The sequence below is a fragment of the Necator americanus genome, chromosome IV (genome assembly GCF_031761385.1).
Source record: "Necator americanus strain Aroian chromosome IV, whole genome shotgun sequence".
Classification (NCBI taxonomy): domain Eukaryota; kingdom Metazoa; phylum Nematoda; class Chromadorea; order Rhabditida; family Ancylostomatidae; genus Necator; species Necator americanus.
The window spans coordinates 30,644,123-30,671,937 of NC_087374.1; the positions used below are offsets into that span (position 1 = coordinate 30,644,123).

General features: G+C 38.9%; 1 protein-coding gene across 1 annotated transcript in view; it reads left to right on the plus strand.

Moving 5' to 3' along the window:
• Positions 1-156: 156 nt before the first annotated feature.
• Positions 157-27,815, plus strand: part of RB195_003288 (uncharacterized protein) — a gene marked incomplete at both ends in the record, with an annotated part of 32,417 nt that continues 4,758 nt past the window's right edge. The window contains 11 exons of the mRNA XM_064200878.1: positions 157-256; positions 1,998-2,112; positions 2,267-2,367; positions 2,508-2,659; positions 2,729-2,874; positions 2,974-3,040; positions 6,905-6,974; positions 7,156-7,292; positions 7,631-7,761; positions 20,061-20,189; positions 20,915-20,999. Coding sequence (XP_064056759.1) covers positions 157-256; positions 1,998-2,112; positions 2,267-2,367; positions 2,508-2,659; positions 2,729-2,874; positions 2,974-3,040; positions 6,905-6,974; positions 7,156-7,292; positions 7,631-7,761; positions 20,061-20,189; positions 20,915-20,999 — 1,233 coding nt within the window. The remainder of the gene's footprint in view (positions 257-1,997; positions 2,113-2,266; positions 2,368-2,507; positions 2,660-2,728; positions 2,875-2,973; positions 3,041-6,904; positions 6,975-7,155; positions 7,293-7,630; positions 7,762-20,060; positions 20,190-20,914; positions 21,000-27,815) is intronic.

Consider the following 27,815-nt stretch of genomic DNA (forward strand, 5'->3'; position numbering starts at 1 on the left):
AAGAATTCCTCGACCTGAGTGACAGTATCCCTTCTACTACTTTTTCTCTGAGCCTCTTCCCAAACATATCAGCAAAATTTACCAATGTGATGCAGAACGAATTCTTGAAGTTTATATATTTTCAAACGGATGAATCGTTTCAAGTTTCAGGTCATCATGAGTTCATATGATATTTCAAGAAGTGAAGCCCGCTGCAAAGATATACCTGGACCGTCGAATTGTGAACAAGAGGTTATCTACGACGAAATGCAAGTTGGTATGTGCTTGTTGTTTTCTTCTTTATCTAAAAGTTAGAGGAGCTGAGATTGGACTCGGTGTTTATCTCGTATGAATCTTTGTAATTTGCTCTAGCTCGCAGTTGACCAGGTTCGTAGTGTAATATAGTTCACACCTGGATTTTATCGAGGAACCGGTACTCTTGGTTAGAAGGGAGACTTAGACTTTACTTTTCTCGCAACCAAACCTTTTATAACTGAAAGCCGAACAACTGAAAAACTGCGACCAATCTGTTTTATTTGAGGGCAAATTTCGGAGGAGTTTCTAATGTCCTGCTCTCTACTATAGAGTTTGTTTTTGTAGTTTTTGTACAAGCAATAGGAGTGACGAAATAAAATTTTTTAATGAGGATTTTATCACTGATACGGGTGTAGAGAGTTCCTAATTTGAATATTTTCGGCAGCAATGCATTTTATGTGTTCTCATTTTCGTTCGCATGTAAGGGGTGGTCTCTTGGGTGAACTTATGCCTCTGGTTCTCAGATTTTATTTTTAGGCGATGTCTCGCTGTGAAACTTGCAAACTACGTCCCTTACACTACCTACTAATGAAAGTTTCTAATAAAATAAATTAGTCCAGCATCAATAATTTCGCAGTCGCTGTTTCTCAATCCATGCTAAGAACTGGAAGAGGAATGTGGCATGTGGGAACTTTTTTCGTAGATCTTACACCGAGACATTTCCCAAACTTAATGTTCGCGGTTGAACGGTCTCATATTTTGCATTATTTTTGATTGGTTGGTGACTGTTTATTTCGGGATATTTGTGCTTTTTCTATCGTTTCACTCCCACTTTTTCTCAACTGCTCAACAGTGAACAAAATTCTTATATCTCATATACGGGTCATCAAAACGACCAGAAGCAGCTGCGACTGCGGACCGTAGGTGCCTCACTCCTGTAGTAAGAGTGGAGCTAGTGATGGTCCTCCTCGATTGCAACCTATGTATCCGTCGCGTCGCTTCGAGCGCAATCGCTTACGAAAGTGAATAAGCCTGCTGGTCGATTGAAACCGTCTGTAGTTGCTAATGAGGATTGACAATAAGATTTGTCTCTGGTTCAAACCACTAAATCAAATCTCGGTATTTATCATGGCAAAGTCCGAGGACACTAACGTGGATACTGCTACTATTCTTTTTTCACTTCCTTTCTTCTTCTGCACTCCAGGCACTTTTGAGAGAAGAATCTCCTTAAAAAGTATGCATTTGAAAAAGAGATGGGTACTGAACTAATATAAACTCCAGATTTTTCACCGTTTTCACTGTTTAATCAATGTGACAAAATTAAACTCTAGTCAATTCTACTCTGGACCGGGTCAGTGGATAAAAGGATAAGGAGGATAAAGAAACTGCTGTCAATCAACTAGCTTGGGATGTGCCAATGCGTTCACCCTAATTCAGTTCAGAATCGTTAGAGTTTCAGAATAGTTAGAGACGAACGCCTGCCTAGACTCTACAATGACTTACGAAGGATGACTGAGGGGAAAAAAATTGAAAACTGGAAATTTTCGAGCGTATTTCTCATAGAAAATCATATTCTGGCGATATAGCCGAAGATTTCTGGAAATCCTTATGCTTATGTTTTACATTGAGGAACTACAGAGTTCTTAGTCATATCCCTTGCTTCTTTAAACGAATATTCAAAATCAAAACCCCTTATGACGGTATTGTTTCTCTTCAGTAGAACATGTCACTAAGTGATGGCAGACAAATGTTGTCAAATTTAGAAGAATTGGAACACTATGAAATAGAAGAAGTGGTTCATGACTTCCAAGTTAGCGACACGCCTTATCTAGAAGAACAGACACAGTCTTCCCATCCAGATGTCAAACGAGAAGCTAGGTGAGCGCAGTCTGTCGATCTTTCCTAATTTGTCGCCTTAGTGATGTCGTGGTTCTTTTATTTTTTTTACGTTGTTTGTTGGAAAATTCCATTCAAATTTTGTTGTTGAGAAGTCTTCTTAAGTGCTCCATTTTTCGAGTTTGCAGTCTTTCAGAACTCTGAGTGGTACGGATGTTCGCCGACAGCCTCATCGAAATTCTCGTGTTAAATCGTTCAGAAAGTTGCTCGACTCCTCGAACAGAGGAGATAGCGATGGTGTTTTTTTTTTCTGCTCTTATCTTTTGTCTTTAAAAATCTTAGAAATAAAGAAATGGATGTGGTATTCAACGAACTGTACATAGAAACGTTTAATGCACCTCACTGAGGTTTTTTTTTGAAAAGTTTCTCCTCTTCAGAAGAGCAGAGGGCTAACTGTCTCGAAGTGGCTCCTGCGCGTGTGTTTGTAACAAATGATGTTGTTGGGATGCATCTTGACTGGCCTTTATACAGCCAGCAAGTGGAGTCATTTGCGACCATTGCGTACATAATAGTGAGCGACGCAGCATTGGTTCGTTTATTTATTCTCTATATTAAAATTGATGGGTTTATTCAATCGTACCACATTCTTACTCTTCAGGTCCGCAGTTCTCTTATATGCATGACTGTACCACAAGAATTCACAGAAGTTGGCACATTTGTAATAGCGATGTCCAGCCTACAAAATCGTCATGAAGTAACTTTGGACGGTCTTGGCTCGTGGGGATCACCACAAGGTACCACTAAGTAAGTGGATCTCCGCTATCACTATCACTCTCTTTTGCTATTTTCTAAAGAAGTAGAAGCATTAGTTGAGTCTCCCAGATGCCGACCGTACCTTTTTAGATTCTATCATTTTTGTCCTAGTACACGGAAGTTGATAACAGCGACACCAGAAGACTACACATTTAAGGTTAGTTTTTGGAGGTTATTTTAGTTTTTGCAATTTCGTTTCTGCACAAACATTGATGCGATTAACACATTGAAAAGTTCATCTATGCGTAGAATCTGTCGCAGTGCTTTGAATACCCAGATTCTGCGCATCAAAGGAAGCTATGTTTTCGAATCTGCAAAATTGTTTTCGTTTAAGTCTACCGCAAACGTTGCAATTCAGGACTAGGTGCTACCTATTTCACAAGTATTCTTGATTTATCCGTACAGATTTTTTAAAATCAAAGCTCGCCGGATTTCATTCTAAAGGCTTTCCTAAGACGCGCCTCATAATGCGTCTTCCCTGTGCATGTGCCGCGTCTGCGATTGAGTGGTTGTAGTCAGTAAGATTTCCTCTTGCCGCCAGTTCAGGAAAAAAGAATGGATAAGCTGAGGGAACCGGTGCATGTAAAGGACAGAGCGTGCACACGCTGATATCCGTGATTTATACCGCTTACCCCACCTTTTCGTAAGCCTCCAATACCGTCAATTTCGTGGGGTGCAGCCCTTGAATATTTGTGCGAGCTAACACAGTTACAGCATCAGCGTTGCCTTCATTTAAGGGCAGCATATCACGAAATAAATTATTTATATCTATTCCGCCTAGTAATTAGGAAGGAGCGAGAAACAGCTTTTCTTGCACCTGTCACCGCTAAAATACAACTTGTTCTGCGGTAGAAAGCGAGCAATTCTGTAACGTAAATGAGCAGCAGAAACTTCTCAATCTGCGCACACACAGACGTGTTGTGGGTTCCCGTCGTTCTTTCTGCTCCTTTCTCCTAATCGTTGTGATATTCCAACACCTTCTACTTCGTGATATACTGCCTTTAACGCTTACCTGCATTTAGCAAATCCTGGATATTACCTGCCAGTATATTTGTCAAGGCATTTAAACAGCCCACTGCAGCACTTATGTTGCTTCTGCTTCGCATTCATATTCCTTCACTGAGCATTGTTAGAGGAAGAGAGACAAAATGAGCTTAATCACTGTCTGTGACATATTGACAGCAGGTTTCCTATTCCCTCTCATTTGCAAATGCATTATTTTCCTCTGAGTATTCTAGATCTCATTTTTCATTTCTCGCTGTTCCCATCTCGTTTTTTTTCTTCTCAAATTTCACATCTTTTGACCAGTCACACTCTCACGTGTGGAATTTTGATAACCATAGGTGGAATAGGGAGAAGCCGGATCCTCCTCGGATGAAGGTCTAGCTCATGGAGTGCGATTCAAGTGATGAGAACTCTTTCGCCAACCGCCCAAAAGTGAAGGGAGTCCCTTCGTCAACTGTCCAGAAGTGAAGTGGGTCGGAGCACCGGCTCCGAGTTTTGCATGTTGATAACTTAAGTCAATCGTTGCCTTCTCTGCTGTTTATTTATTGCTTTAAAAATTTTATAGTGTACTATTCATATGTCAGCGGAATGATATCAGTATAGAGAAGGAAACAGAAGAAATATTTCGGTTTTGTCGACTGGCTTTCTGGAAATTGTTAGACAAGAGAAAATAACATCTGAAATTTGCTTGAATTTTTTCCTCTCACAAGATAATGTATCTTAAAGGCATCACTCCACCAATCTGAGGTGATAGGGATTTCAGGTGGAGTATTCGTATGCGGGATGGGAGACTATGGAGAGGGGGGTGATTCCGTCCATTTCTTCCTAATTGCCGTGAAAAACGGCTCGGAAGATACGCATTCAGGTGCACTGGCGCACTATTTTCTACAGGGAGTTCGACTGGAGCGCGCCAGCCTTGTGCGGCGCCGCATCTTCCGGGCCGTCTTTTACGGCAATTAGGAAGAAATTGGCGGAATCACCCTCCCCTCCATAATCTACTATCCCTTATAAGAATACTCCACCTGAAATCTGCACTACCTCAGATTCGTGGGGTGATGCCTTTAATGTTTCTTATATCTGCTGCTGTCGCAGAAAACTGTATATATTCATGATGTTGCGTCTTGAAGAAGAAATGGAGTATTTCGCAAAATCCTAATTACCTTAAATTACATAGAAACTTTTTTGGGAGCCCGATGAAAAAATCTGCAGAAAACATTGGTATGATGAAAGTAGTCACTAGTGACTCACCGAATGATTAACATTGTCGTCCTTCCTTCTTTAGATGACTTTCTGATAAATGCACCAACGATATGTTACCAGACACTCAACGTTAGTTAGTCAAGTTTCCACTTTCTCACTCCATTTTATTCGTGTTGAAGTTGTGGATGGTTCTTAAAACTCTTATAGCTATATAATGCAGTTGGTAAAGTTGTATGAAATGTGGTTGCATATGAAATCTCATGACAATTCAAAATCTAATCAAACAGCTTCTTGCAACAACTAGAGCAATCTCCTTTTTATGATAGTCTTAGAAAAAGTTTTTGGAATGAATGGTCCATAATAATATTTTCTTGGACGTGTACGTGAATTGCGTTGCGCAAAGCTGTTCTTTTTGTCAGAGGTAGCACAGCTCAAACGCAGTTGCTCTTTTTTCAGCTCATAGCACTGGATAAATCTACTGCTTACTTCTGCTGCACTTGATTTACTATATTTTGTGTTGCTTTGATAGAGTATTGAAGAGAGTACTCGATTTTACTGAACATTCTGAGAGACCAGTAATTTCCAGCGAAAGGAACTTTGTTGTTCAAAGCTGAGATTTCCTTTTTTCGGTCTTTTCACTCGCGGGTGTTGGCTAACATATAGTTGCAGCGCTGTTGGGTAGTTTTGCATCTTGGAGGTGAGGGAAGGGATGAGCGATATTCCTGACGAACAAAGTGCGGTGTACATAGGTTATAAGCACAAAGCAATGCAAAACATATAGTAGGGTCAAAATGACATGAAGCACGTACGCAATTGCGTACGCGGCTTCTCTCGAGGCGCTTCAGTGGAGCGTAGCGGGTAGAAGCGCGGCGAAACCCTTGCTGACAGCATCCATCGCTTTAGTTTGCTAAGGTCCCAACTCGGTTCCAACTGCTGCCCCTACCGCGCCATTTCGAGCGCGTATGCAAATACACCGCAACCACACTCATGCTTCATGTCGTTTTGACCCGACTATAAGTTTGGCATTCTGTCGAAACCTTCCGAGGTCGTAGTTGTGCGTCGAGTTTGCAACCGTGATGCTGTCTATCGCCTCTGTTGTGCAGGCTTCTCAAAATTGCCAGCAGTTGCTGGTTTTAAATGATATTTTCGCTCCCGAATGTGTTCAGGCGTGTGAATGCGGTGAATCTGACGTCCGCATCTCTGTGCGTCATACGTACCTCGCCTTCCCTCTGCCTTTCCTCAACCGGAGGCGCGTTGCGCACACACTGTTGAACGTGTTCGTCTCCGGGTGCCTATAAGGAACAGTGATTGAAGCTTAGAATGTAACTTATCTCATAGTATTCTGCTTCGCATTATAGTGAGGAACCACATATCTATGAAGTAAGTATTATTTTCGAAATTCGCTTGGTTTCGAATAGATTAACGGTCCCAGGTGGACAGTTTCTGTGTAGGAGATTTCGTACTTATTTAAAGGCAGCATACCACGAATCTGGGGTGGTACGGATTTTAGGAGGAGAATCCGTATACGGGGTCATTGATTATGGAGACCGGGATAGTTCCGCTCACCTCTCCCTGAATCACTGCAAGCAGCCGGCTCTGAATGCCGTTTCATACGATGCCTTCTATTGCAGCGCGCCACCCTTGTACGCGTAGCGTCCCTTACTGCCTATCGGGGCAGTCCGAATTGATTTTCGACGAATCGCATGGCGGAGGCGGCGCAAGAGGTGGAGCGTTGCAGCAGATGGCGCCAGCATTCTGGAGGCGGCTGTTCGCTTAAATTTGCCCGAGTAGCATACTATTTCATTTCAATTTCCAGGTGCAATGCAACCGGTACATTCATCCAGGAACTGACGAACGTGGGCATTTTATCAGGAAGATCTATTGTGGTTCGTTTTATGTTTTTTTTTTCAGAAGTGCTGTTCTCATTTCTACTCATCTTTCTATCTTTCTGAACACTCACAAACATCGATGTGAAAGATTCTAGGTGTTTTTGTTAAGAATCCCATATGAATCTTATCATAGGAGCAGGAATGCAGAGACTTTTTTTAAATCAAGGTCTTACTGTAGGTATGACAAGCTCTGGCGAGGGGTGTTCCTATGCGGTTACCACATATTCTTGGGAGGGTACTCCACACCCGATCACTGTCACAGTGCCTTCATCGCTACCTGCAAAATTACGTCCTTATGGAGCAAGGAGTTGGGAGGTGACTTCCGAGAACAAATACTCCACTTATTCATTTATGTTCAATTATATGCTTCACTTCCCTATTTGTTTATTCTTTTTATTCACTTTTGAAGAGAAATACATCACAACTACGACTAAAAGTCGAAGAGCTGGATTTGTATTTGGTTCAGAAAGTATGAGAAGGCCTATTTTCTAAAAAAAAAAAGAGGATTAGTGAGGGGTTAGTTATTGAGTTGGTCAACAGCAGATGACAAAGTGTAATTCTTGTGCTTGTTTTTTTACAATTTAAAATTTTATAATTCTTTACAATCTATGCGAACTATAACTTTCGTCCCTTAAATATCGTCTATTTCTAAGGCTGCTGACATTGATCTGAGCTTGGATGAAGGTGTTATTTATCGTGGGCAGCCGCTGCTGTCGCGTGTTGCTGTGGACTTCAGCTCTGCATGTAAAATTCTACTCGCAGGTGTCGAAATTGCGCAGCACAGGTATAAATTAGTTTCCTAGTTTATACCAACTTAGAAGATTTTTCTGCATGTTTTTTCACACAATGCTTCGAATTTTTGAATCTATCGTTTCTATTCGAAACTTCCTCAGCTTCATGTACTAGATCTAATAGATCTCATCCATTTTTTCTGGATGCCAGGGTGGATTAACGTTGTTCATGCAAACTTCATCTGCCTTCACTTTGAGTTACGTGTCTTTCCTTGTCACTCTTATCTCTTGTAACTCTTGTAAGTATTCAAATTTCACGCATGAGATGTCTCAGTAGTTCACTGATAAACTTTGGTGAGACTCAAAGGCAGCGTATCGGGAAATTGATTTAGGAGTGGGCAAATATAAAGTTTGGGGAGTAGATTATAGATGCGATAGGGAGGATCTGAGACCCTTCTCAGGTGAAGGAAGGAGGTGCAGCTCAAGTGAAGGGGATCCTTTCGCCAACTGTACAAAAGTGAAGGGGGTCGGAGCACCGGGTCCGACTATCTTAAATATGGAGTAGATGAGGGGTAGTGGGGTTTGACTGTGATGTTGCTCAATTCTCCTAATCATCCTGAAAAACGGTGCGAGAGACGGCGTTTGTTTCCACGAAAACGCATCACCATCGTGCACGCGTCGCATCCACGAGCGAACGGTCGAAAATCAGTCAGGTCTCCTCACCAGCCTGTTTGACTAAAACTAATGGATCCTGAGGGAACCGGAGCATGTGCAAGAATGAAGCGTTCTAACGCTCTTCACAGGAACAAATGCCGTTCCTACGCCGTTTTTTGGGATGACGAGGGGAAACTGAGCGGGGCCACGCGCATACTCGTAATCTACATCGAAGTCTATATTTGCTAACAGGGATACCAAGTCGTCAGTTTCGTGAAGCGCTGCCTTTGAACGAATTCGAAGTGATAAACGCATAACTGCTGTCAGTTGAAAAGTAGGCATCATGATACCCCTGGCAGCTGTGTTCATTGTTATATCACGATGGTGTCTAGCAACTTCATTCATCCGTGTTGTTGTTGAAACACCATTTTTCATTAATGTTAGGACTCCGGATTACGTTTCTATTATTCTAATCGTACAAAGGACTGCCCATATTTAAAGATGGTTAGTAATTGTCAACGAGTGTAGGGTAATGTGATCAGCATTAAAAGTATTTCTAGGATTCATTGTCTAGATTTGTGTGCTTCGTGAGTGAACTGTGTTTGTTGTGCTATTTTATTTTCATCCTTGACGAACTCATGCAGTGTTTTGCCCTCATCGAGAGCTTCTTTTATCCACTTTTATGGTTTTAAAATCTTTTAATCCTCCAATAATCGAAATATTCCGAGAAATATATGAAGAGAACCGGACTCTGAATTCAGGGTTTGTACATTGCTGGAAAAGAGAAAACAATTCCTCGAATCTTGAAAAAAATTGTTCTAGCATTTATATCTTCCATCTTTAACAAGGATATAAACTTTTTGGTCCTCTTCCAGACGGTTTATCCTGGTTAAGATCTTTCATTTGATTGCGTTATTGGACATAGGAAATGTAGATACGCTTAGTTTTCCGAATTTAAAGCACTACCACATAGTGGACTGGAATTAAGGATAGCTTCTGTTTTTCGCTGATGTAATAGCGAGATCTTCGCCTTCTCAGCCTTTCAGCGTTTTCCTGTCACCAATATTCGTTAACCACTTCTTTTAAACCACTTAAGGTTGTACAAATTCTTTGTTCAGTCCTGCATTTAGTATTTGGTTGCACCGTTGTGCATTTAAACATCTATGCAACGTGTTATATCATCTTTTGCATGACTAGTTTTTTTTTGAGTTTGAAGTTCGTTTGTTATGCGATAGTTGCCTCCATCCATGTCTTTGACGTCACCATCTTTCCTGTTTACGACTCTGACACAGAGCTGTTATTGAATTATGCACATGTTGCGCCGCAATAATGTGATTATTGGAGTTCATGTGGAACTTCCAACGAACATTTGACTTTGTTATGCGCTGCAGCTCTGAAAACAAATTTCTGCTCGCTGCCAACTGTTTTGTGGAAGTTGGAAAACCAGCTCACAAATGTACGTTGCCGTGAATTGGTTCTTGTCCGAAGATCCTTTGCTGTTAAATTTGAGACTGTTTTAAAGAGAAGCTGTCTTTTGTTTTGAGTTGAATTCTTCATCCCTCTTTCAGATGGAACACAAATGGTAGCTGCAGTTGTGCAATTGCTTATATGCATTTTTAATCATAGCTAATTTCATGCGCCGACCTTTTAGTACTGTTTTTAGCTCTGTTCATCTAGTACAACGTTCACACTTCGTTGTTTATCCTAAGTATTGAAGAAGATAGGTTACGTACTTTTTTTTCGTAGTGTTTCCTTTCTAATTTAGAAGAATTCACTTTTCTGGCTATGGGTTTGGTCGTGAATTCTTAAGATTCTGGGAAGTGCAACCTAAGTTTTTCAGTCCATCGAGTGACAAACTCGATTTGCTGCCTACTGAACACATTCAGCGACGAAACTTCACAACAAGGTCAAGTGGGATCCCAATTTTCTTGAGGAACTTCGAAACCACCTGTCGTTCAACAAAACAGAAGTATTGTTAGAAACGGCTGATTGTTGTGGTCTATTATTCATTGCTGTTTTCGCCAGCTCAGCTGGACGATCTTGAAAGAAAAACATTCTGGAAACAAGACGAGGCTAGACACGCAAGATGACTCTCCGCCTTGCTCATCATAGAAAATGAGGCCGCACGCTTTTGATATCGCTTTTTCCGTTTTTACACAATAACAGTGGTGAAAATCATAGTTTTAAATGAAGCATGACATTAACTGGAATCACTGCTGATGCTAAATCTTTCTCCATTGATTGTGGATCTCATTTTCCGCTAATGGCACTTGCCTCATTCCTGTCGGCAAAACGATGCACGCAGCTGTTGTTGGTGGTAATCTGGTTTCGAGGAGAGATATTGAAGTTTTTGTAGCAGCGGTATTTAGTTGGCTCCAAAACGGCCGGCTAGTAACTACTCCGCCAATTTTACTCGAATCGACCTCTTTTTTGTTAGGAAGTCTTGCGACACCCGATCCTTCTCCATGACGTCTTAGGTTTTCACAATATTAATGTATTCAATTTTCTTGATAGATAAACAAGATTATTACGAAGGTGACTTGTCTCGATTACTTGTAAGTAGTAACACTCAAGACTGAAATTTTGAGAAATTGGTGCCCTCATCGCGGTTATCGATCAAATGCGGAGGTATCGTCATGTAGGAGGCGGTAGATGGCATCGGCACCAGCAGCGACGCGCCTTTTGTGTCATCACGAACCTGTTCGCGTGTGTACCCTGTCTGTGCGCAAACCAATTCGTCACTCAACCAGCATTCGTTCTGTGACGATTTCCAAGTTTTCTTAAGAATTCCCCGTAACTGCTGTAGAGGTCACAGTCACCTGCATGTTAGAATCAGAACTAATTTTGCTGCGCTGTTGGAGGTACCAGGTAGTGATGTCGTTTTTGACCATCTCCACATTCAGTTAGCACTAATCAGCTGATTTCATTTGACGATGCTGTGCTAAATATTTTCTGGAAACTTGGGATGTCAATCCCTCTCTTTTATTTTAGAGAAAAATTAATTCCTATGTATCCCTTTTTATCAGTGTTAGAGTAAAAATTAGAAGATTTCCATATTGGGCATTTCATGTTATTCGACTTTCGAAAGAACAGTGGTACAAAAAATCCTCCAAAAATCTGCTAATCTAGCAAATCATGATGTCTGCTAAGCATCAAATTGACTGTTAAAGTCAACAGTTCTTGAATTTTTCAAAATTCCAGTTGGAAAAATGCTTTTTTACTTGATGTGGAATATAGGCGATGTTTTTGTTAAGCGATATGATTTTTCTCCGAAAACACACCTCAAAAAGCTGCAATGTAAAGACGAAGAAGAATAAGCATTATACTAGAGAGAGAGAGATGCTGGTACAGTCGTAGATCCTGAATCACTGCTCTCATTTTCTTTGCTCACTTCTTTTTTCAGCCGATGTGTAGTTGATTTCGAGGGTATTCGTTCAAATATTTCTCAGTAAGCCGAATTTTACGTGTGGTCCACGTCACTGACGTACTTTTCGAGAGAAGTATTATATGGATTCTCTTCTCTTCGATGAGCATTCGACGATTCTTCTTAACCTCAAATCTAATTCCTTCCCTACTAATTGTCCATGTTGTCTAACATCCAACTATAGAGTCTACGCGCAGCGTTCTGTCGCTATTAATCAAGATTCAGCCAATTTTTGGCACATTCATAGATTGATAAGAAAGCAGATGGAAAACAATTCTCGCTCACTTATCTTTTTAAGGGATATAGAACCAAATAAAGGGAGGAATTATTGTTTTTATAATGGCATTTTTTTGTGCTCTGCCAAGAACATTTTACCGCTCGCGAAATGTTCCTTCTTGAAGGAGCACATCATGGGAAGTAGAATGCAGTACGGCCTTGGGTCGCCGCAAAGCCGCAACTTTGGCTTGCTATTATGACGAAGTACTATGTATGTGAATGCTCATTCGAAAGCTGTGGGCGTAATTGCCTCTACGGTTGCCACAAATCCACTGCGGAAGCCGATTAAGTCGTGGTTCTGCTTAACTGCTCAGATATGATGTGTTTGAGGGCTAGAGCCTAGTTCCTTTTCCGTCGCACAAAGACCCGTTGTCTCGAAAAGCAGAAATATGTTTTCGTTTTCAGCCATCTCGATGGTTTTTTGATTTGAGGTGTCTTTGTAAAATCCAGCCATTATATCTCCATGTACGACTTTCGATGAACCTCGGCATGTTGATGTTTCAATAATTGATTTCATTAATTGAGCCGGACACGAGATTGTTAGAATCCTTTATTTCTGGCTAACGTTTCGGCAGTATCCCCTTCTTCAGAGCCTCAGCTGACTATCCTGCTACTGCTAGATACCTGTTGTGAGGTCCAGCCATTATAATTCCGAGCTACGCGTTTTACTGAACATCATTTGTCGATGATTCACTCTGCCGTTATGTCAGCGAAAAATTGGTCGTTATCCTTCAGTTTGTAGTTCCATTAGCGGAACAGTCAAAGTATTGTATGCCATGCACAATTATCGCACAACGTTGAACTGTTTGATCAAGTTCTGGAGTGTTCTCCGTTCTGCCTTTTATTTGTTTTTTGGCCAAATGAACTAGGCAATGTGACTAACCACTTCAGAACTTCAATAACGTTTCTGTTACATGTCACAAAATCTTTTGTGGAGGGTTTTTGAGTACATTTCGAGATTATGTAAAGCATTATGGGGTATGTGATTTGACAGTTTATGTTTCCGTCCCAGTTGTCTTCAGGTAGAATTCCAGAACTTTAGCTGGAGAAGGCTCGAACCTTCCTGGCTGATGTGATTTATAAGTTTCTGATATTGATAAAAATATACCGATAAAAAACGTTGATTATAATATCTCTGAAATCTCTTAGTTTATACTTGTGAACCTTCCTTATCATTTGTGGTAGATCGGAGTTTGAAATATCGAAGTGTCGGACATCTCCCAATGTTGCGCCACAGCATACTAATCTAGGATTGACCATCATCCAGAATCACGGTAGATTTTTTAAATGGAGTCCTGTTATAAAGTGGGGTGAAGTTGCAGTTAAGGTTGCTTCATCAATGACCTTTCCACTGGATGCGCTATGTCTAGGAGGAGACCATGTATAGACGTAAATTTAATTTAAAACAATTCAGAAGAAAATCTGCATCTAGCGAATGGAGAGTTAATTAAGTTCTTCATATTCTAATGCAACTTGTCATGTAGCTTTTCAGCTTTTTGTGTGATCCGACGAAAACATCACACACACACGCACACACGCACATGTATTCATTAAGAGAATCTCAATTTGAAGGGCTTTCGTTCTATATAGAGCGAGTTTAGCGCAATGATAAGAGGCTCCACCGCGTCTGCACGATCGATAATTGGAATCCGCCCTATTCCAACTAAGCCTTTTATCCCTCCGATGTCGATGAGTTGACATCATATTTGTCTGTGAGAATAAGGACACGGTTGGAAAAGTCACTCTGCACATAGCTTGTTCCTCTAAGATTCTAAACTGACGGTTGGTGCACTCCAAAGGGATTAATCAACACCAAACGCTTTAACCTTCATCGTTGTGTCAAAGATGTAATTAATACGAGGGGTGGCCATGACGACTGCGCGAACAGCTGGAAAAGAAAACTAAGTACATACTGGATCGAGGATTCGCTAGTTCGTACAGTTTTAATCGATGCTCGCGTAACGCGTCTCGCAGTTGTTCTGAATATGCAATTAAGTTTTCCTTCCTAGAATTTTATTTCGACATTGTTGGTACCGTAACGCCTCACGTTTTGGTAAACACCTCACTTTATTTAATTAATCAACCCTTACCAGATTCTCCAATTTTCTGCTTTATTGGAACGTTTGAAGAAAATTGCAGTAATTTTAACTCACTAAAGATTGCTATGAGACTGAGGAAATTTTGCTGGTATAAATTGAGAGGAACTTCTTTTGGAAAACCCTTACACAATTGTTTTTCTGGTACACCAGTTAACTGGACACACTTTACCCTCTTCGTTTTTTTCTGGCATACCTGCAGTTGTTTTGCTCCATTACAAGTGGCACTTGAAAGAAAAGATTGCTTAGCTGCTCATCTTCTCCTCCTGTACAAAGAAAACGAGTATTTTTAGTGGAGTGAAGTCGTAGGCTATGAAATGCGATGATGATACGTAATTTTTGTTAAATTATTATGTTAAAAGTGCATGAATGAATGTTTCAGCACGCTGCACTTTGATAGAAGCAACTATTTCCATTGTATCGTACAGTTGATACATCCAAATGTAGATTTCTTGATCTAGTTCCAATTTTCTCTTTCTTGCAAATATGTTCGTTGGAATTTTCGCGACCATTAGTGTTCCTCATATCTGTTTTCAATTATCGCTGTGCTTCTTCCACATGACCCAAAACCAGATGCATGCAATTACTTTATTTTGTTGTTGGAAATAATCTGGATAGCAATGCAAAACGAATGGAATGCAGAAGCGTGTGCATCACTCACTAGTTCTGATGTTGCTGCAATCGTTATCTTTTTTTCTGGATAAAAGTTCAAGTTGTAGAGTGTCCTTTTAATGTGTGTATGCTCCTGTGAGGGTGTCCTAGTTTCGGCGAATCTTGTTCTAAAGTGCAACGTTTAAAACCTCGTACACTTCTTAGGAGGTCACGACTTTGGCCAGTGATCGGTTTAAACAATCATTTATCACTCGTGGCCCGATAACAGTTGTGGTGTGGCGAGGTTATGAAGGTAGTCAGACCCATAGAACAGATTCAACTAACGATCACCTGTGATTAAAATGAAGATGATGGAATTTTTTCTTCCTCTAGAAAAACTATGTTTTTATTCTGTAGTTCTATCATTCTTAATTTAATATGTCATATGTGGTGAGAATTCTCTACAAAGTACATACAGATGCGTTTCTGCTCATCGGTAAAGAACTGCTGTTCATTTGCATGAGAGAACATGTAATGTTGGAATGGGTGTTTTTGTTTTTCTCGGAGCAATGGGTGGGAGAACATACTACTTGTAAATGCTATGAAAGCTTAAGCTATAGCTTTAAGCTTGAATATTCTACAACGTTTTGCTTTGTATTTTTGTTATTTTTGTATAGGCTGGCGATAGAGCCACGTTAATTCTATCATTTGCATATGTACATGTACGTAGTTATGAAAGTATGGACAAAAACAAATACATACGTTACAGCGCGTATACTATGTACGGAACGAGCTCTTTCATTGGATGTATTTCACGCTGCAAACTATGCTGCACGCTGCACACAATTGTATGAATTTATTTTATTCAATTTTTGTGCCTTTTTTTGCTTAGTTATGAATGTGAAGCTAAAGTCGATACTGGCGAACTAAATCTAATCTAAAGTCACCTTGAAACATGAAATTTGTGAATTGCCCAATACTTTTTCGTAATGACTATCGCGTTTTAAATTGTTGTATGAGATGACCTAAAATATGGAACATGATTCTAAAAAACAAGAAATAAAAACTACGTACGTCGTTGAAATGTTTGCATAGGATGTATTTTGGGACTTCAAAACGTGCGATGGTGGTGAGAACTGGAAATCGTCAAGTTGAGAAGCGATTCTAGAGTTGATGAGTGTGGCTGAACCTCGTGATACTCACTCACGTACGAAACGTTAGTTGTAATCCGGCACTCGTGTATGTTCAACAGTTTACATATTTTCTTGTAAATTGATTCCTACTATATGGAAAAACTTGGACGAAAATGAAAAATGCATACCGAGTTTGAAACGAAGTGCAATAATTGTTGGATAATCGTGATCTACTTATCTATGCGTTTCGACGCTTAGAAACACGTTCCCATTCTAACGAATAGCACTTGGAAAGGTCGACTATTCATAAGTTTAGGAGTTTCAATGACGATTTATGACAAATTTAAGGTAAAATGCAATATTTTAATGATTCGTTTTCCAAATGCTTATTCTTTTTTTCTAATTTTCTTGGTGCTATCCGCATTAAATAGAATTCTCAAGGCTTTGTTCCAATTTTAAAAAAATTGAGGGCAGAATTAATGTAGCCGTGAACTTCTTGGGAGAATATTCGAGAATCTCAACGTTTTCACAAAACGAAAAACATCAGATGTTTTCTAATCGTCAAGAACTCTCTTAAATACAATTTGTCGACAACTACAATTTTCTGTCGATGGATCTCCTCCAAACTATCGGTTGACGTATGAAGTAGCGCCTGCTGACAGAAACATGCCTTCATTCATTCACGTGCACGGCGTGGTGCCATACCGATAGTATGGGCGCCCAGCTCGAGCTGCCCAGAGTCCCATTTGCCACCTGCGTGTGCTGATCGATTGTCTCTTCGTTATGTGCCATCTGCGAACTCATATTTTACGTATCTTGTCGTTGTTAACTACTCACTCTTATTATTCATGAAAACCGATTCTCCACCGCAATCCCGAACTTGCTCGGGAAAAAAATCCGCCAATTACGTATTCTAATCGCTAAAATTTGGTAGTATAGATGAGATTGGTCTGATATGACTGGTTTAAATTGGTTTGTCGAACATTAATCTATTGTAATCACGAGGTTCTTGCTGTCGTATCAATGACAACAACAGCTGGTATTTCGGAGTGAGGTAGTCATGTGACGGGCTGTGACAGGAGCTCATAGGTTGTGATGGAGGGGAGCACTTGTTCGCATCCCTTTCGAAGTGCTGTTTTCGCATTCGGCTGTTTTTTCCCCCCGTTTATGAACATTTTGCCATTCTTCTCTTTAGTGCTGTTCTCCAAAATCACTGCGAAAATACAGTACCGTAGGCGGTGGCTGGATTGCTGCGAAATTGATCTTCTTGAGTTTTTTTTCTCCAGAAGCGCAGCTTACCATGCAGTAAAGAACATTGTGACTAAGCTTTTTTAAATTGGATTCCGTGAGCGTAGTGATCTCAAACAAGAGTGAAAATTATGTGAGTGTAACTAATAGCCCTCATTTTATAAGTGGAATCATATTGAATACAGTTGAGGTGTTCGTTTTCAGTTGCCGCTCAAACCCTCGCCGCCTACTGCGGTTGAACTAACACATTAGAACAGATATACAAATATATAAGATATATTTGCTATAAATTAGAGTAAATAGTAGGATGCAGATGGGTATGTTAGCGGTTTTTGTTTCTCAATACAGTTCAAGGGCATTAGGTGCATTTTTGACCATCCACAATGTAGGTGCATAGCACCCTCTATGTACAATCCCGAATTTCCTCGAAAAAAAAATCCGCCATTCACGCATTCTAGTCGCTAAACATTCCAAGCAACATTCCAAACGTTAAGATATTTCAAAGTATCTGTGAAAAGATTTTCTCCTATACAATTATCCAGATAGATTGTTTTAGCTTTCCATATCCTCCTCTCTTAGAATTAAAAGGAATACGTTGAACAGGAAATGGACAAGAAGGAAGGAAGAAAAGGAATTGGGAATGTACTTAAATGCAGCGAGTTTTCACAGGATATTCTTTATTTATTTACTTAGGAGAAATTTATCCGCACACTTTAACACATCAGTTAGTTGATATGTTTTCACTCTATAAATTGGGACTTTTTTGTTTACAATAAGTGATGTAACACTATTGTTAAAGAAGGGAGTCACATCGCCTTTATAGATCTAGAATTGTCACTGCAAGTATATGATCCAAATATGTGAACTTCTGTGGGCTGTAATATAGCGGAATAATATGGATTCTAATTATATTAACTGCGTTAGAAAACGTTAATAATATTTGAAAATTGGTGGAAGTATTGGCTTTTCCTGGAAAATAAGCATATGTGCATGCGATAGAAGCTGCTATTTTCTGTGGACGTGCTGAACCTAGTTTAAACAGCGCAACTTTACCTTTTGTTATCGAGTTTTGTTCCTCATACATCAGCCGAACAGCTGATAATACTGTTGTAAGGCGCTTGAGACGAAACACTCTTCTCTTTCATCAGCATTCTTCCTTCCAGTTGCACTCTAGGCATTCCTTTGTTGACAAGTGCATTCTCCACTCCTTCACCTTTGCGCCAGTATTTGATTTGTTCGCACAATGTTTAAATTCAGTCGGCAGTATGTAAACTATATGAGAATGGTGTATCCTTCGGTAACTGAGTGCTCTTCTTGCGATCGATCGGGGGGGCGAAATTACTTTGTAAATTTTGCTTCCAGTTGCACTTTTAGAAGATTCCTAAGCAAACAGTGATTGGTATTTATATTGAGTACGATATTGTTCTTATGCATTCAAAGTCAGCAAACGAAGGTACGAAAATTTCCGGAAACGATTCTCGCGAAACATGCGCTCATTTTTGATTACCTTGGAGAAATTAACCATGGTTCACAAATATAATTTATATTTTCTTGAAGCAACTTGCTATTGAAGATTTAGCAGCTTGTCTCTACTCATTTGGATCTTCGTTACAGTCAAGTAGTTCGATGTTTTTGGTACTATAAGCTTGGTAGCGGATAGCTCATCTTTGCAGACCACGGCTTTTATTTATTGACTATTCTTGTACTTGTTGCGTGCAAGATTTGCTACAGTATTTGGTCCTTGAAGGAATGCTCCTTGAAAAAAAGGCAACATATGATCGAGAAATGAATGCTGATTCCGGAGTTCAATTTTATCATACAAGATGCTGGTCACTATTCAAAAATGTTAACCGACTAGGGAAGAAACTGAGAAAGTGGTTGTGGAATGCTATTTAACATCTGCGTTACCTCAAAATCTTCTTATCGTTGTTGACACGTCCTGTGTGGAGCGATGGTGCTAGCATTTGGAAATTGTACAGATTTAAATATAATACGTATGGATAGTGCCAAACCTAAAATCATTTAAATTATTGCAACACGCGTCACTAGTTGTGCTTTTGTCGAGATCAAAAGTAATATCATAAAGGAAATGATAATTTCATTGTAATAATAACCAATCGTTGTAATTATGATAATAATAATTGTTATTTTATTGAGTTATTGAAACATGTACGAGCTTTCTGGTCTTCCAAATGATAATTATCAGGTAGTTATGAATAATTATACGATCGCGTCACGTTATATTCATGTTTTTGTGTTGACTTCATTTCCTATGCTTCCTGTCGTTATGTTACCTAATTTAATTTCTGCCCAATTTCTTCAATTTTTAAGTGAAAATTTAAGAACATATAAATATGAGGGATCAGATATCTTGTCAACAACAACATTCTATTTGCGCACGTTCTACACGAATTCTGATAAAAGCATGTATAGTACGTCTTCACAGAAAGACTTAGTAGCTGATTTGGCTACTGCTAGCTAGTCTTTGTTTTTTTTTTTCTAATCTGGTCTCGTAATTGTTCAGTAGTTAATTGGTTGGTAAAAGATTATTAAGAAGATCTGGCAAAAAACTAACGGTAACAAAATCACAATATACACTATTTTGGAAATATTCATTGAATAACTTTTCTTTTTTTGATCACCTGACTTCTTAATCGTTTTTTATTTCTCTCTCTATCTCTATTGTCTGACTGATTCGCTTCGACACATTTTCACATTACATTGATATTGTTGTCTATGCATTTATTCGATCCGATGTTTCTTTACAACAATCTGTTCGATTCGCTGATTTGGTCCAGAATGCGATTTGATTTGTAGTTTTTTTTTTTATGTTGTGCTCAACGCTTATATATAAGATTGAAAGAGCGGCTTATCACATTTCAATTAAATATATACTTCCAAACCTTCTTCTTAGTGTTAACTCGTTTCAGAATCTGCGCACACGTGCCACGGGATTTTCGAGATGGCGGGACGTTTGTGGTGGACATTGAAAGTTGTGGCGGAGAAAGGGCGCTGTGCAAAGATGGACATGAATGGTCAAAACCTTCTGGAAGTAGTAGGTAGGTCATTTGCTTTTAAATCCTGTCATTTGCTCTAGCACACACACAATTTTGAGACTCTAGTCAATATTAGTGAGTTTGCTTCCTGTTTTTAAACGTGGAAGACCTTCTTCTTCTTCCTTTCGTGCCAGTTGACAATGTATCCGTCATAGTGGCCATTTAGACTTCTGTTATTGTGGCAATGCGTCTTACCAAATTCTTTCTGTATTTGTGATCATTTAAACCTACAACGGATGGATTCTACCTTTATTCAACATTGTTTTTCTATTATCTGACAGACATTGAAATTACGGGGAAAATAATTTTGGGAGGAATAATTTTGGGACAAATGAGATTATTGATATGGTAGATTTATCTGTGAAAATAGAGGTCTCGGGGAGTTGTTTAAAAATAGAAACCTGCGATTTTATTCATGTTTAAACCTTTGTCTGATCCCCTTTTTCGTCATCTAAATACCTCATTCGTTGCCGGTCTGTCTCTATCTCAGTGTTTTCATGCAGCAGCAGGAAGAAATAATACCACAAATTCCATCGCTTTCCAAGTTAATCGTAAGTAGATTCACTTTCGGAAAGTTCTTTTGCCTTCTCGAAAATTTTATGGTTCTAAAAAGACAAAAAGGCCAGCATTCATTCTCGACCGATGGTCTTCTTTACTTGTTTTCACAAATTCAATTTTTCCTCGTCATTCTACCTAGCCAAACCTGCTCCTGAAGCGCTTATCTCCAGGTACTTTCGTTTCAACGACGAGGGTACAGTATCTCGAGTAGACCGTGCTGGAATAATACCACTGGACAACGAATTTGACGTGCAGGTATCGTATCGTCTCTTGATCTTTAGTTTTTCAAAGTTTTCATAGAATGCAGTACTTTGCTATGCTAACGTCATAGTCGATGTTGGCTCGCCTGAACTCCTCCCATTTTCTGACTCCCTTACTTCTTCTATTCTAGCACTATTGACATGTTATTGACTAGAAGCGACCTTTGATCCCTCGTCGTTGTGGTGAGAGGGAATGTTTTGCCGGACGCATTGGTGCATGTTTTTAACTGCTTCTATCTACGTCTCTACATACTATGCGTTGTCTCTCCACTGTATAAAGGACTACGTCCAATTTTCTGGTTCTCCTCTGGGTGCTTTTAATCCACGTGCACACCTGCTTCATCTTTGGGCCTCATTTCAAAGGGCAAGGTGGATGATCATGTGTCAGACAGGTTTACGTTGTCGTCAACGATAATTTCCCCTCTCAAAATTGGATGTTTTCATCATTTTTCCTTGTGACTTCTTACCCTCTGATCTCCGCAACGCTATAGTTGTGGATGTGGTGTCATCGATGTGTTTTCGTCCATGAGAATGATGACAAGGTTCACTTTCGGCAAAAATTGTGTCGAAATTAACTCTTTCTTTAAGAATCAACTAGCTCCTCCGTTTTTGTTTTGGTGTACGATTTAATCTGAAGAGTGGAGAAAAACTTGGTGATACACTGTTTACGCTCTGTTTTTAACATCAATTATGTGGAAGGAAACCTGTTGAACGATCTCTCTCGATAAAAGATGTCCTGCATTTGTGCGATAGCAACTTTTTCTTCTCTTTCCCTCTCTTTTTTTTCTAGTTCTTTTAATTACGAAATCGACCATGAAATAAAAGCAAAAAAAGTGACATTTGAGCGTGAGGCGGTGAATCAGCGCGACGTTTGCAATTTCGAGTCTGTAGAGGCTCCTATGATGCATATTGTCCTGTGGTTATACGGTAAAAGTTCGACCGTGTATTTATAATTGTAGAACATCTTCTATAAACCTAATTTAAAGCTATCGTCTACAAAGTTTATTTACATTTAGTTACAAAGCTATTTATTTATTCTTTGCTAAGAGTATTTACACAATAAAAAAAATGCATGTCTCAGTTACCAGCAGTCCCTAAACGGACAGAGCGGAAGTGATTTGAAATCACTTTGCGTTTTTCGTTTTTCGTTTTTTTTTTTGTAGTTTTCGGTGGAACAAGATCAGAGTTACACCGGCTGAAAAAAAACTGGCGACAAGTGAATGATTCTGTTGTTTTTGACGTGAATTATCATTTGTCTAAAACATCTGATTTATTCTTTCGATCTCATATTTTTAAATTTAACGATTTAAATCTACTTTTTAACAAAAATGATCTAACGTCAACATGTACTTAGTTACCCTAGTTTAGCGCATTTGTTCTCAAAAACGTCGACTTTCCTATTCATGTCGTTCTTTTCTTGCTTTTTCGTTATAATGTGTAATTGTGAAGGCCGTTTCAGTAAGACAAATGACAATGAAACACTCCTATATAGCTGACATTTTAAGCGATCCATTCAGAAATAACATTGTAGTGAATGACGTCATAGCCGTCGTCGGCGCACTCGTTTAGCGCAGTACTCTACGATTAGAATGATAACTATGTGCATGTAAGGCTGCACTTATGGCTCTCGTGCCTGCATGCCTTCACAGCTGAACGAATTCGTATGAGAGGGAAACGAGATTTGCCCCGTCAGCGTCGTGGATATTGCTCGTGATCATTCCAGAAAATAGAGCCAGAGTACTTTTTATCAGGACACTCGAGGCTCTGATGCGAATCATGAAGTAGTCGGATTTGAAATGTAATTTCGACAGGTTTCTCTTTTTACGTATTTTGCGCATACTAGACGAGAAATATTAAAGAAACTTTATTTAGCAGATTTTATTTCATATAGTAACCGAAACTACTTCATTTATCCATGATTAGGATCAGTTGTTAACATTTAGCTTATTTGAACTAGTCACTTGGATTTCCAACAATTGTTTTTTTTGCTTCAAAGTAGAGTGTTTTTTTCCGGGGAACCTTGTTTATTCAACTACTCTCGTTTTAAGCAGAGAAGTTTATTCTCGCGTAAGGAGCAGTAATTAAGTTTTTCATCTGCTGTCCAATGTTCACACTTACGCGGTTTTTGAGCAGACACACGCTGTCAAATTCATCCATCAACGGTACCATTGACTGCAAAAGTTTCGATGTTGGCAATTTTTCTTTCAATCCCTATCGAAAGTCAAAATTACTCCCCATAAAATGGATACTTCAAGTAATTTATCCTTTTTGTTTATCATTTATATATTTTATTCATATCGTTTGTTTTGTTCATGAAATTACTCTCAGTGCTGATCGACGCAATGTCATGAATAAATAACAACAAATTTTCGCTGTGTGTAGGGCCACTGGAACGAAACGGCCTTTTGAGCGACATGGAGATAGCAAGATTTTCTTAGATCAGGACTATAAATGCATTAGCGTGGAGTCTATAAAATGATTAAGTACTTGCACATAGAATACAAAAAGATTGTCCGAAGAAGAATCCTTAGAGGAGAAGCTCATATAAATATCTTATGACGTCATGCTAATTTGCTTATTTGTTATTTTGAATGAAGACAAATCCTTAAAATATAAATCATTTGCATAAATCCAGGGAGCTGCAGAAACCAATCCATTCGTATTCTGGTTGTTGTCAAGTGTTCAGGATCCGACAAATACTCTGCTTTTAATGAGAAATTGCCGACATAACATAGAATGAAACTGAAAAATTCACCCAGTTCATCCTGGTGATCTACTCAACACTACTTATTTTCACCATGCCAATATTAAAGATCGAGTTTGGGACCTCAGCCAGTTTAATATCTTGTAAAAGTTGCAAACCTAACCCAACCAAATGTGGAAGAGGTGTGGTGAATATAGGAATAAACTATATTTATGCCACAGGAATTAAATAAACATCGCTTTGTGTTGTTTGTTTCCGTCATTAGTTGAAAATTTTTTCCTTTTCCATGAAATAAAATCTTGCAATAATTGTATTGGACAGTTTCTAATAGTTTAATATTGTAAATTAATTAGAAGCAACTAGGGTCAGTACTGGATTTAAATTTGTATAAATTTCCTTCACTTAGTCTTTCAATTCTCGTGGAACTGGAAATTGTTCAACATTCGCCTTAACGCAAAACACTGAGAGTATGGCAATTTACTTTCTTCCTCTTCACCGAACGACCCCATTCTACTCTTGCTTTTCCAGTTTTATGTTTGTATTTGCACCGATGGCTTGACGACTCCAGCAGCCGTGTTTGCATTCGTACGAAATCAGAACAGATTTCTAATCATGGTTTTTCAAGATCGATTCCGTGCTCTATCGTTAGATATCGAGAAAGCACTTATAGAAACTCGAATATTACTGTACTGATGTGGGACAGTGATAAGAATCACCGCTACGTCAGTCAGGTCGATGGTTTTCGATGCAGCTCTATGGTTTACCGTTCATCGTTCTGGGGTAGATCCACGCATTCATGCACCTCTACGTGGAATACGTTGATAATAACCTAATACGACCATCTTATGAAGATGCACTATCTGTTTATGTCTGTGTTTTCGTGCGTCCGTCGAGCGACAGGAAGATGTGGGGGTGGAAGTGATGAGGAAGTGAAGGAATGACTGACTAATTCCGATTCTGTCGTTATTCCCATTTTTTGATGGGTGTAATTCTCTTTCCGATTCCTTAGCTGAAACATCAGTAAAACATTGATTGTCTCTGAAGTCCAGAAAGCCGCTATTTTAAGAACTGCCTACACGTAATAAGATTTATCTTAATATTTATCATTCAAATATATGTATTTGATCGAACTATAATTGTTGTCTTTAATATCCTGGTTGTATACTGTTACTATGGGCTATCTGAAGTCGTGTTCGCTCGTTGCTCAAATTTTCGGGGCAGGTTTCGTCGGTGAAATCGTTTGTTCGTCCGTAAATGCGGCGCGCCTTTGTTTACTGATTCGTAGCGAAGAGGACGATGAGACTGCTGGTGTTTGCTACACTCGCTTAATTCTAAGTTGTGTTAGGCTTTGTCTTTTGCTATCTGCTACTGATTTCAGAGACGCAGTGTCTGAAAGTCACAACGCGCTTTTGCTTTGCCGCAATCTTATCGCTGCGTTATCGTGGGACACCAGTATCTTCTACGGTCAAACGGGAGTTGACCGTTGCGATCAGACACCACAGTGCGACGATCATATGTATATTTAGCCATTGCCTGAGCAGCAGTTCAGCGCTAGTTGCTGATCTCTCGAAATTTTATATATATACGCTTCCTTCTACATGAGCACATATTCATTTTTGGACCGAAACTGTGCGGTATTTCGGGTGGAATTCATTAAAACTATTTAACTGGCTTGTACTTGGAGATGTCTTGACTATACTTTTTCGTGCTTTTTTGCTGTTGATCTGTATGTGTGGTGAGTGTCGTTTATGTAAAACGACGTGTGGCTCGTATCCTTGCTGAATTAATGGATTTTAAAAAAAAGTGCTGAAATTTCTCATTTTATACTTCGGTCGTTTTATTTTAGCTACTAAAAGCATTCGAATTCACGCAAATTTGTTGGCTTTTTTGTCAAGAGGTGTTCTGGAAAATTAAGTGAGACCACTTAAACAACACCAGAAAAATTGAATCCAATTTGTTTACTGTGATATTTATAAGGGAATGAGATTAACGGCCTATTTTGGTCATTACAACGATTCCCTATCTATAAACATCAAAACTTTTTTTTAATAACACTGTTCGTAGCTTTGAAATATCTTGTTATACCAAGATTTCTCTTTATCTTCTCTTATTTTTTTCTGAGTCTTTCATCGATGCAGATTGCTTTTGTTATCGACATTACTGCGATTTGTTACAATTTGTTACGTAACTACGTTGGGCACGATGACTCATCAAATTGTGCTGAGGTATAATACGCCATGGAATCGTTCATGTGAGTCATTTCGTTTCCAGTCTTTCTATCAGTCGCTTGCTTTACTTTTCTGAGAGCGAGACAGTTCGATTCGCTTCTATTTCTTCGTTGCAACAATTTTTTTTTAGGTGTGACATATGTTTACGTTAAGTTCAGTTCTATTATTGGCGCTCTTTCGCTTAAAATTTTCTCATTGCCACAGCTGCAGTTGCGCTGAATCGATTTGAATAGCTGGAGTTAGTTGCCGACTCTCTAGCCAGAAGTGCAGTTTTTCCCTCTTTTTTTTTTTGAGAACGTCACACTCATACATCTCACTCGTTCGCATACTGGATTTTTTTTATGGATCGCAAGTAGCTGGGAATACTTTGAGATTAGTGCTTCTTATTCGAATCATGTCATAAGCAGTGATCTAGCTGCATTTTAAGAAACTTGAGGGGATTTGGGAATGTGACCTGTCATACTGTGGTTTTCTTCGTTTTTCAGAGAACAGTAATCACAATTTCTTAGTTGTTCACATAAAAAGTGGCTTCAGAAAATGAAAATATTAGGGGCATATCCATCCGTGGAGGTTTTTCTGGATATATATATATATATATATATATATATATATATATATATATATATATATATGTATATATGTATATATGTATATATGTATGTACTTAGTTTGGCGAATAATTTATAGCTATTTCTTTTTCAAGCTGAAAGATGAACTCAAAAGTAAAATTGTCTAGATATCATATGTCACAGAGAATTTCTCGCTTTACAAAATGATGACATTTTAGTTTTTCAAAATCGTGTTGATTCTTGCTTTTTTAGATCATGAAGTGTCAAGTGAACAAAAAATAATGTTTTTGATATCATTTGATTTTTGCATTTAATCGATACGATAAGGTCATTAAAAATGAGATTTGTGCTGTTGTGCTGGGAGGAAAATGAGTTTCTCGAGTTACCTCCCACCGTTTTTCTCTTCGGTTCGAGAACGGAATGTTGGTCTTAAAGGCAGATCACCATCGCAACTGTTGTGGGTTTGAGGAAATATTCTTTTTTTTTTCTAAACAAAAGGTATTATAGCAAGTTACCTAATGGTATAGTCTTTGTTGTTGTTCCTCCCATCATTCAATAGGTTTTTCGATGCGGCACATTGTTTTCATTGTGCCTTTCTTCCCTATTGTTTGTATTCTTTTCTCTTTTTTTTGGTCCTTATCTAAATTTTTCTAATGGTTTATCCGATGCTTCCATACATCATCTCGAATAAATAGTAGAAGAAGAAAGTATCGAAAATGCACCGTTTTCGCCATTTGTCCTTCCATCTCAGTCCATTTCGGTCTGAAAGAATAAGATTGAACGAAAGGAAAAATATTAAAATACAAATACAAATTATATAAAACAAATAAAATACAAAAATGTATAGTGCATAACGAGAATTTCTATACCAAACTATGTATAACATAGATGCCAGTATTTTTGTTTAATTTCTATAATATATGTCTTTCTGCTTCTTAGTTGCTTTTTATTGCATTTCTTTCTTGAAAACTATAATGTTGTGAAAGTCAGTTCTTTTTCTGGAATATCAGAACTAATAGAATGCAGAAATGGCATTCATAAAGTGTAACAATGCTCGACTACAGTAGGCTCGATATTGTCAGAGAAGCAGGTACGGCACTTCTCTTCTCTCTTGACGCTGATTTTTTCCTTGTCTGTTCATCACAGAAATTCTCTTCCCAAATAAAAGCTGAACATTCGTAAAGTGATCGAAAGATATGTTTTTAATATTTCTTCTCACATATAAGACATCCACCCATTATCCCACGCTTGACATTTCCACTCGCTCCGCTGCACATCGATTTCTAGAACATTCCTGCTTTTTTTTCTGA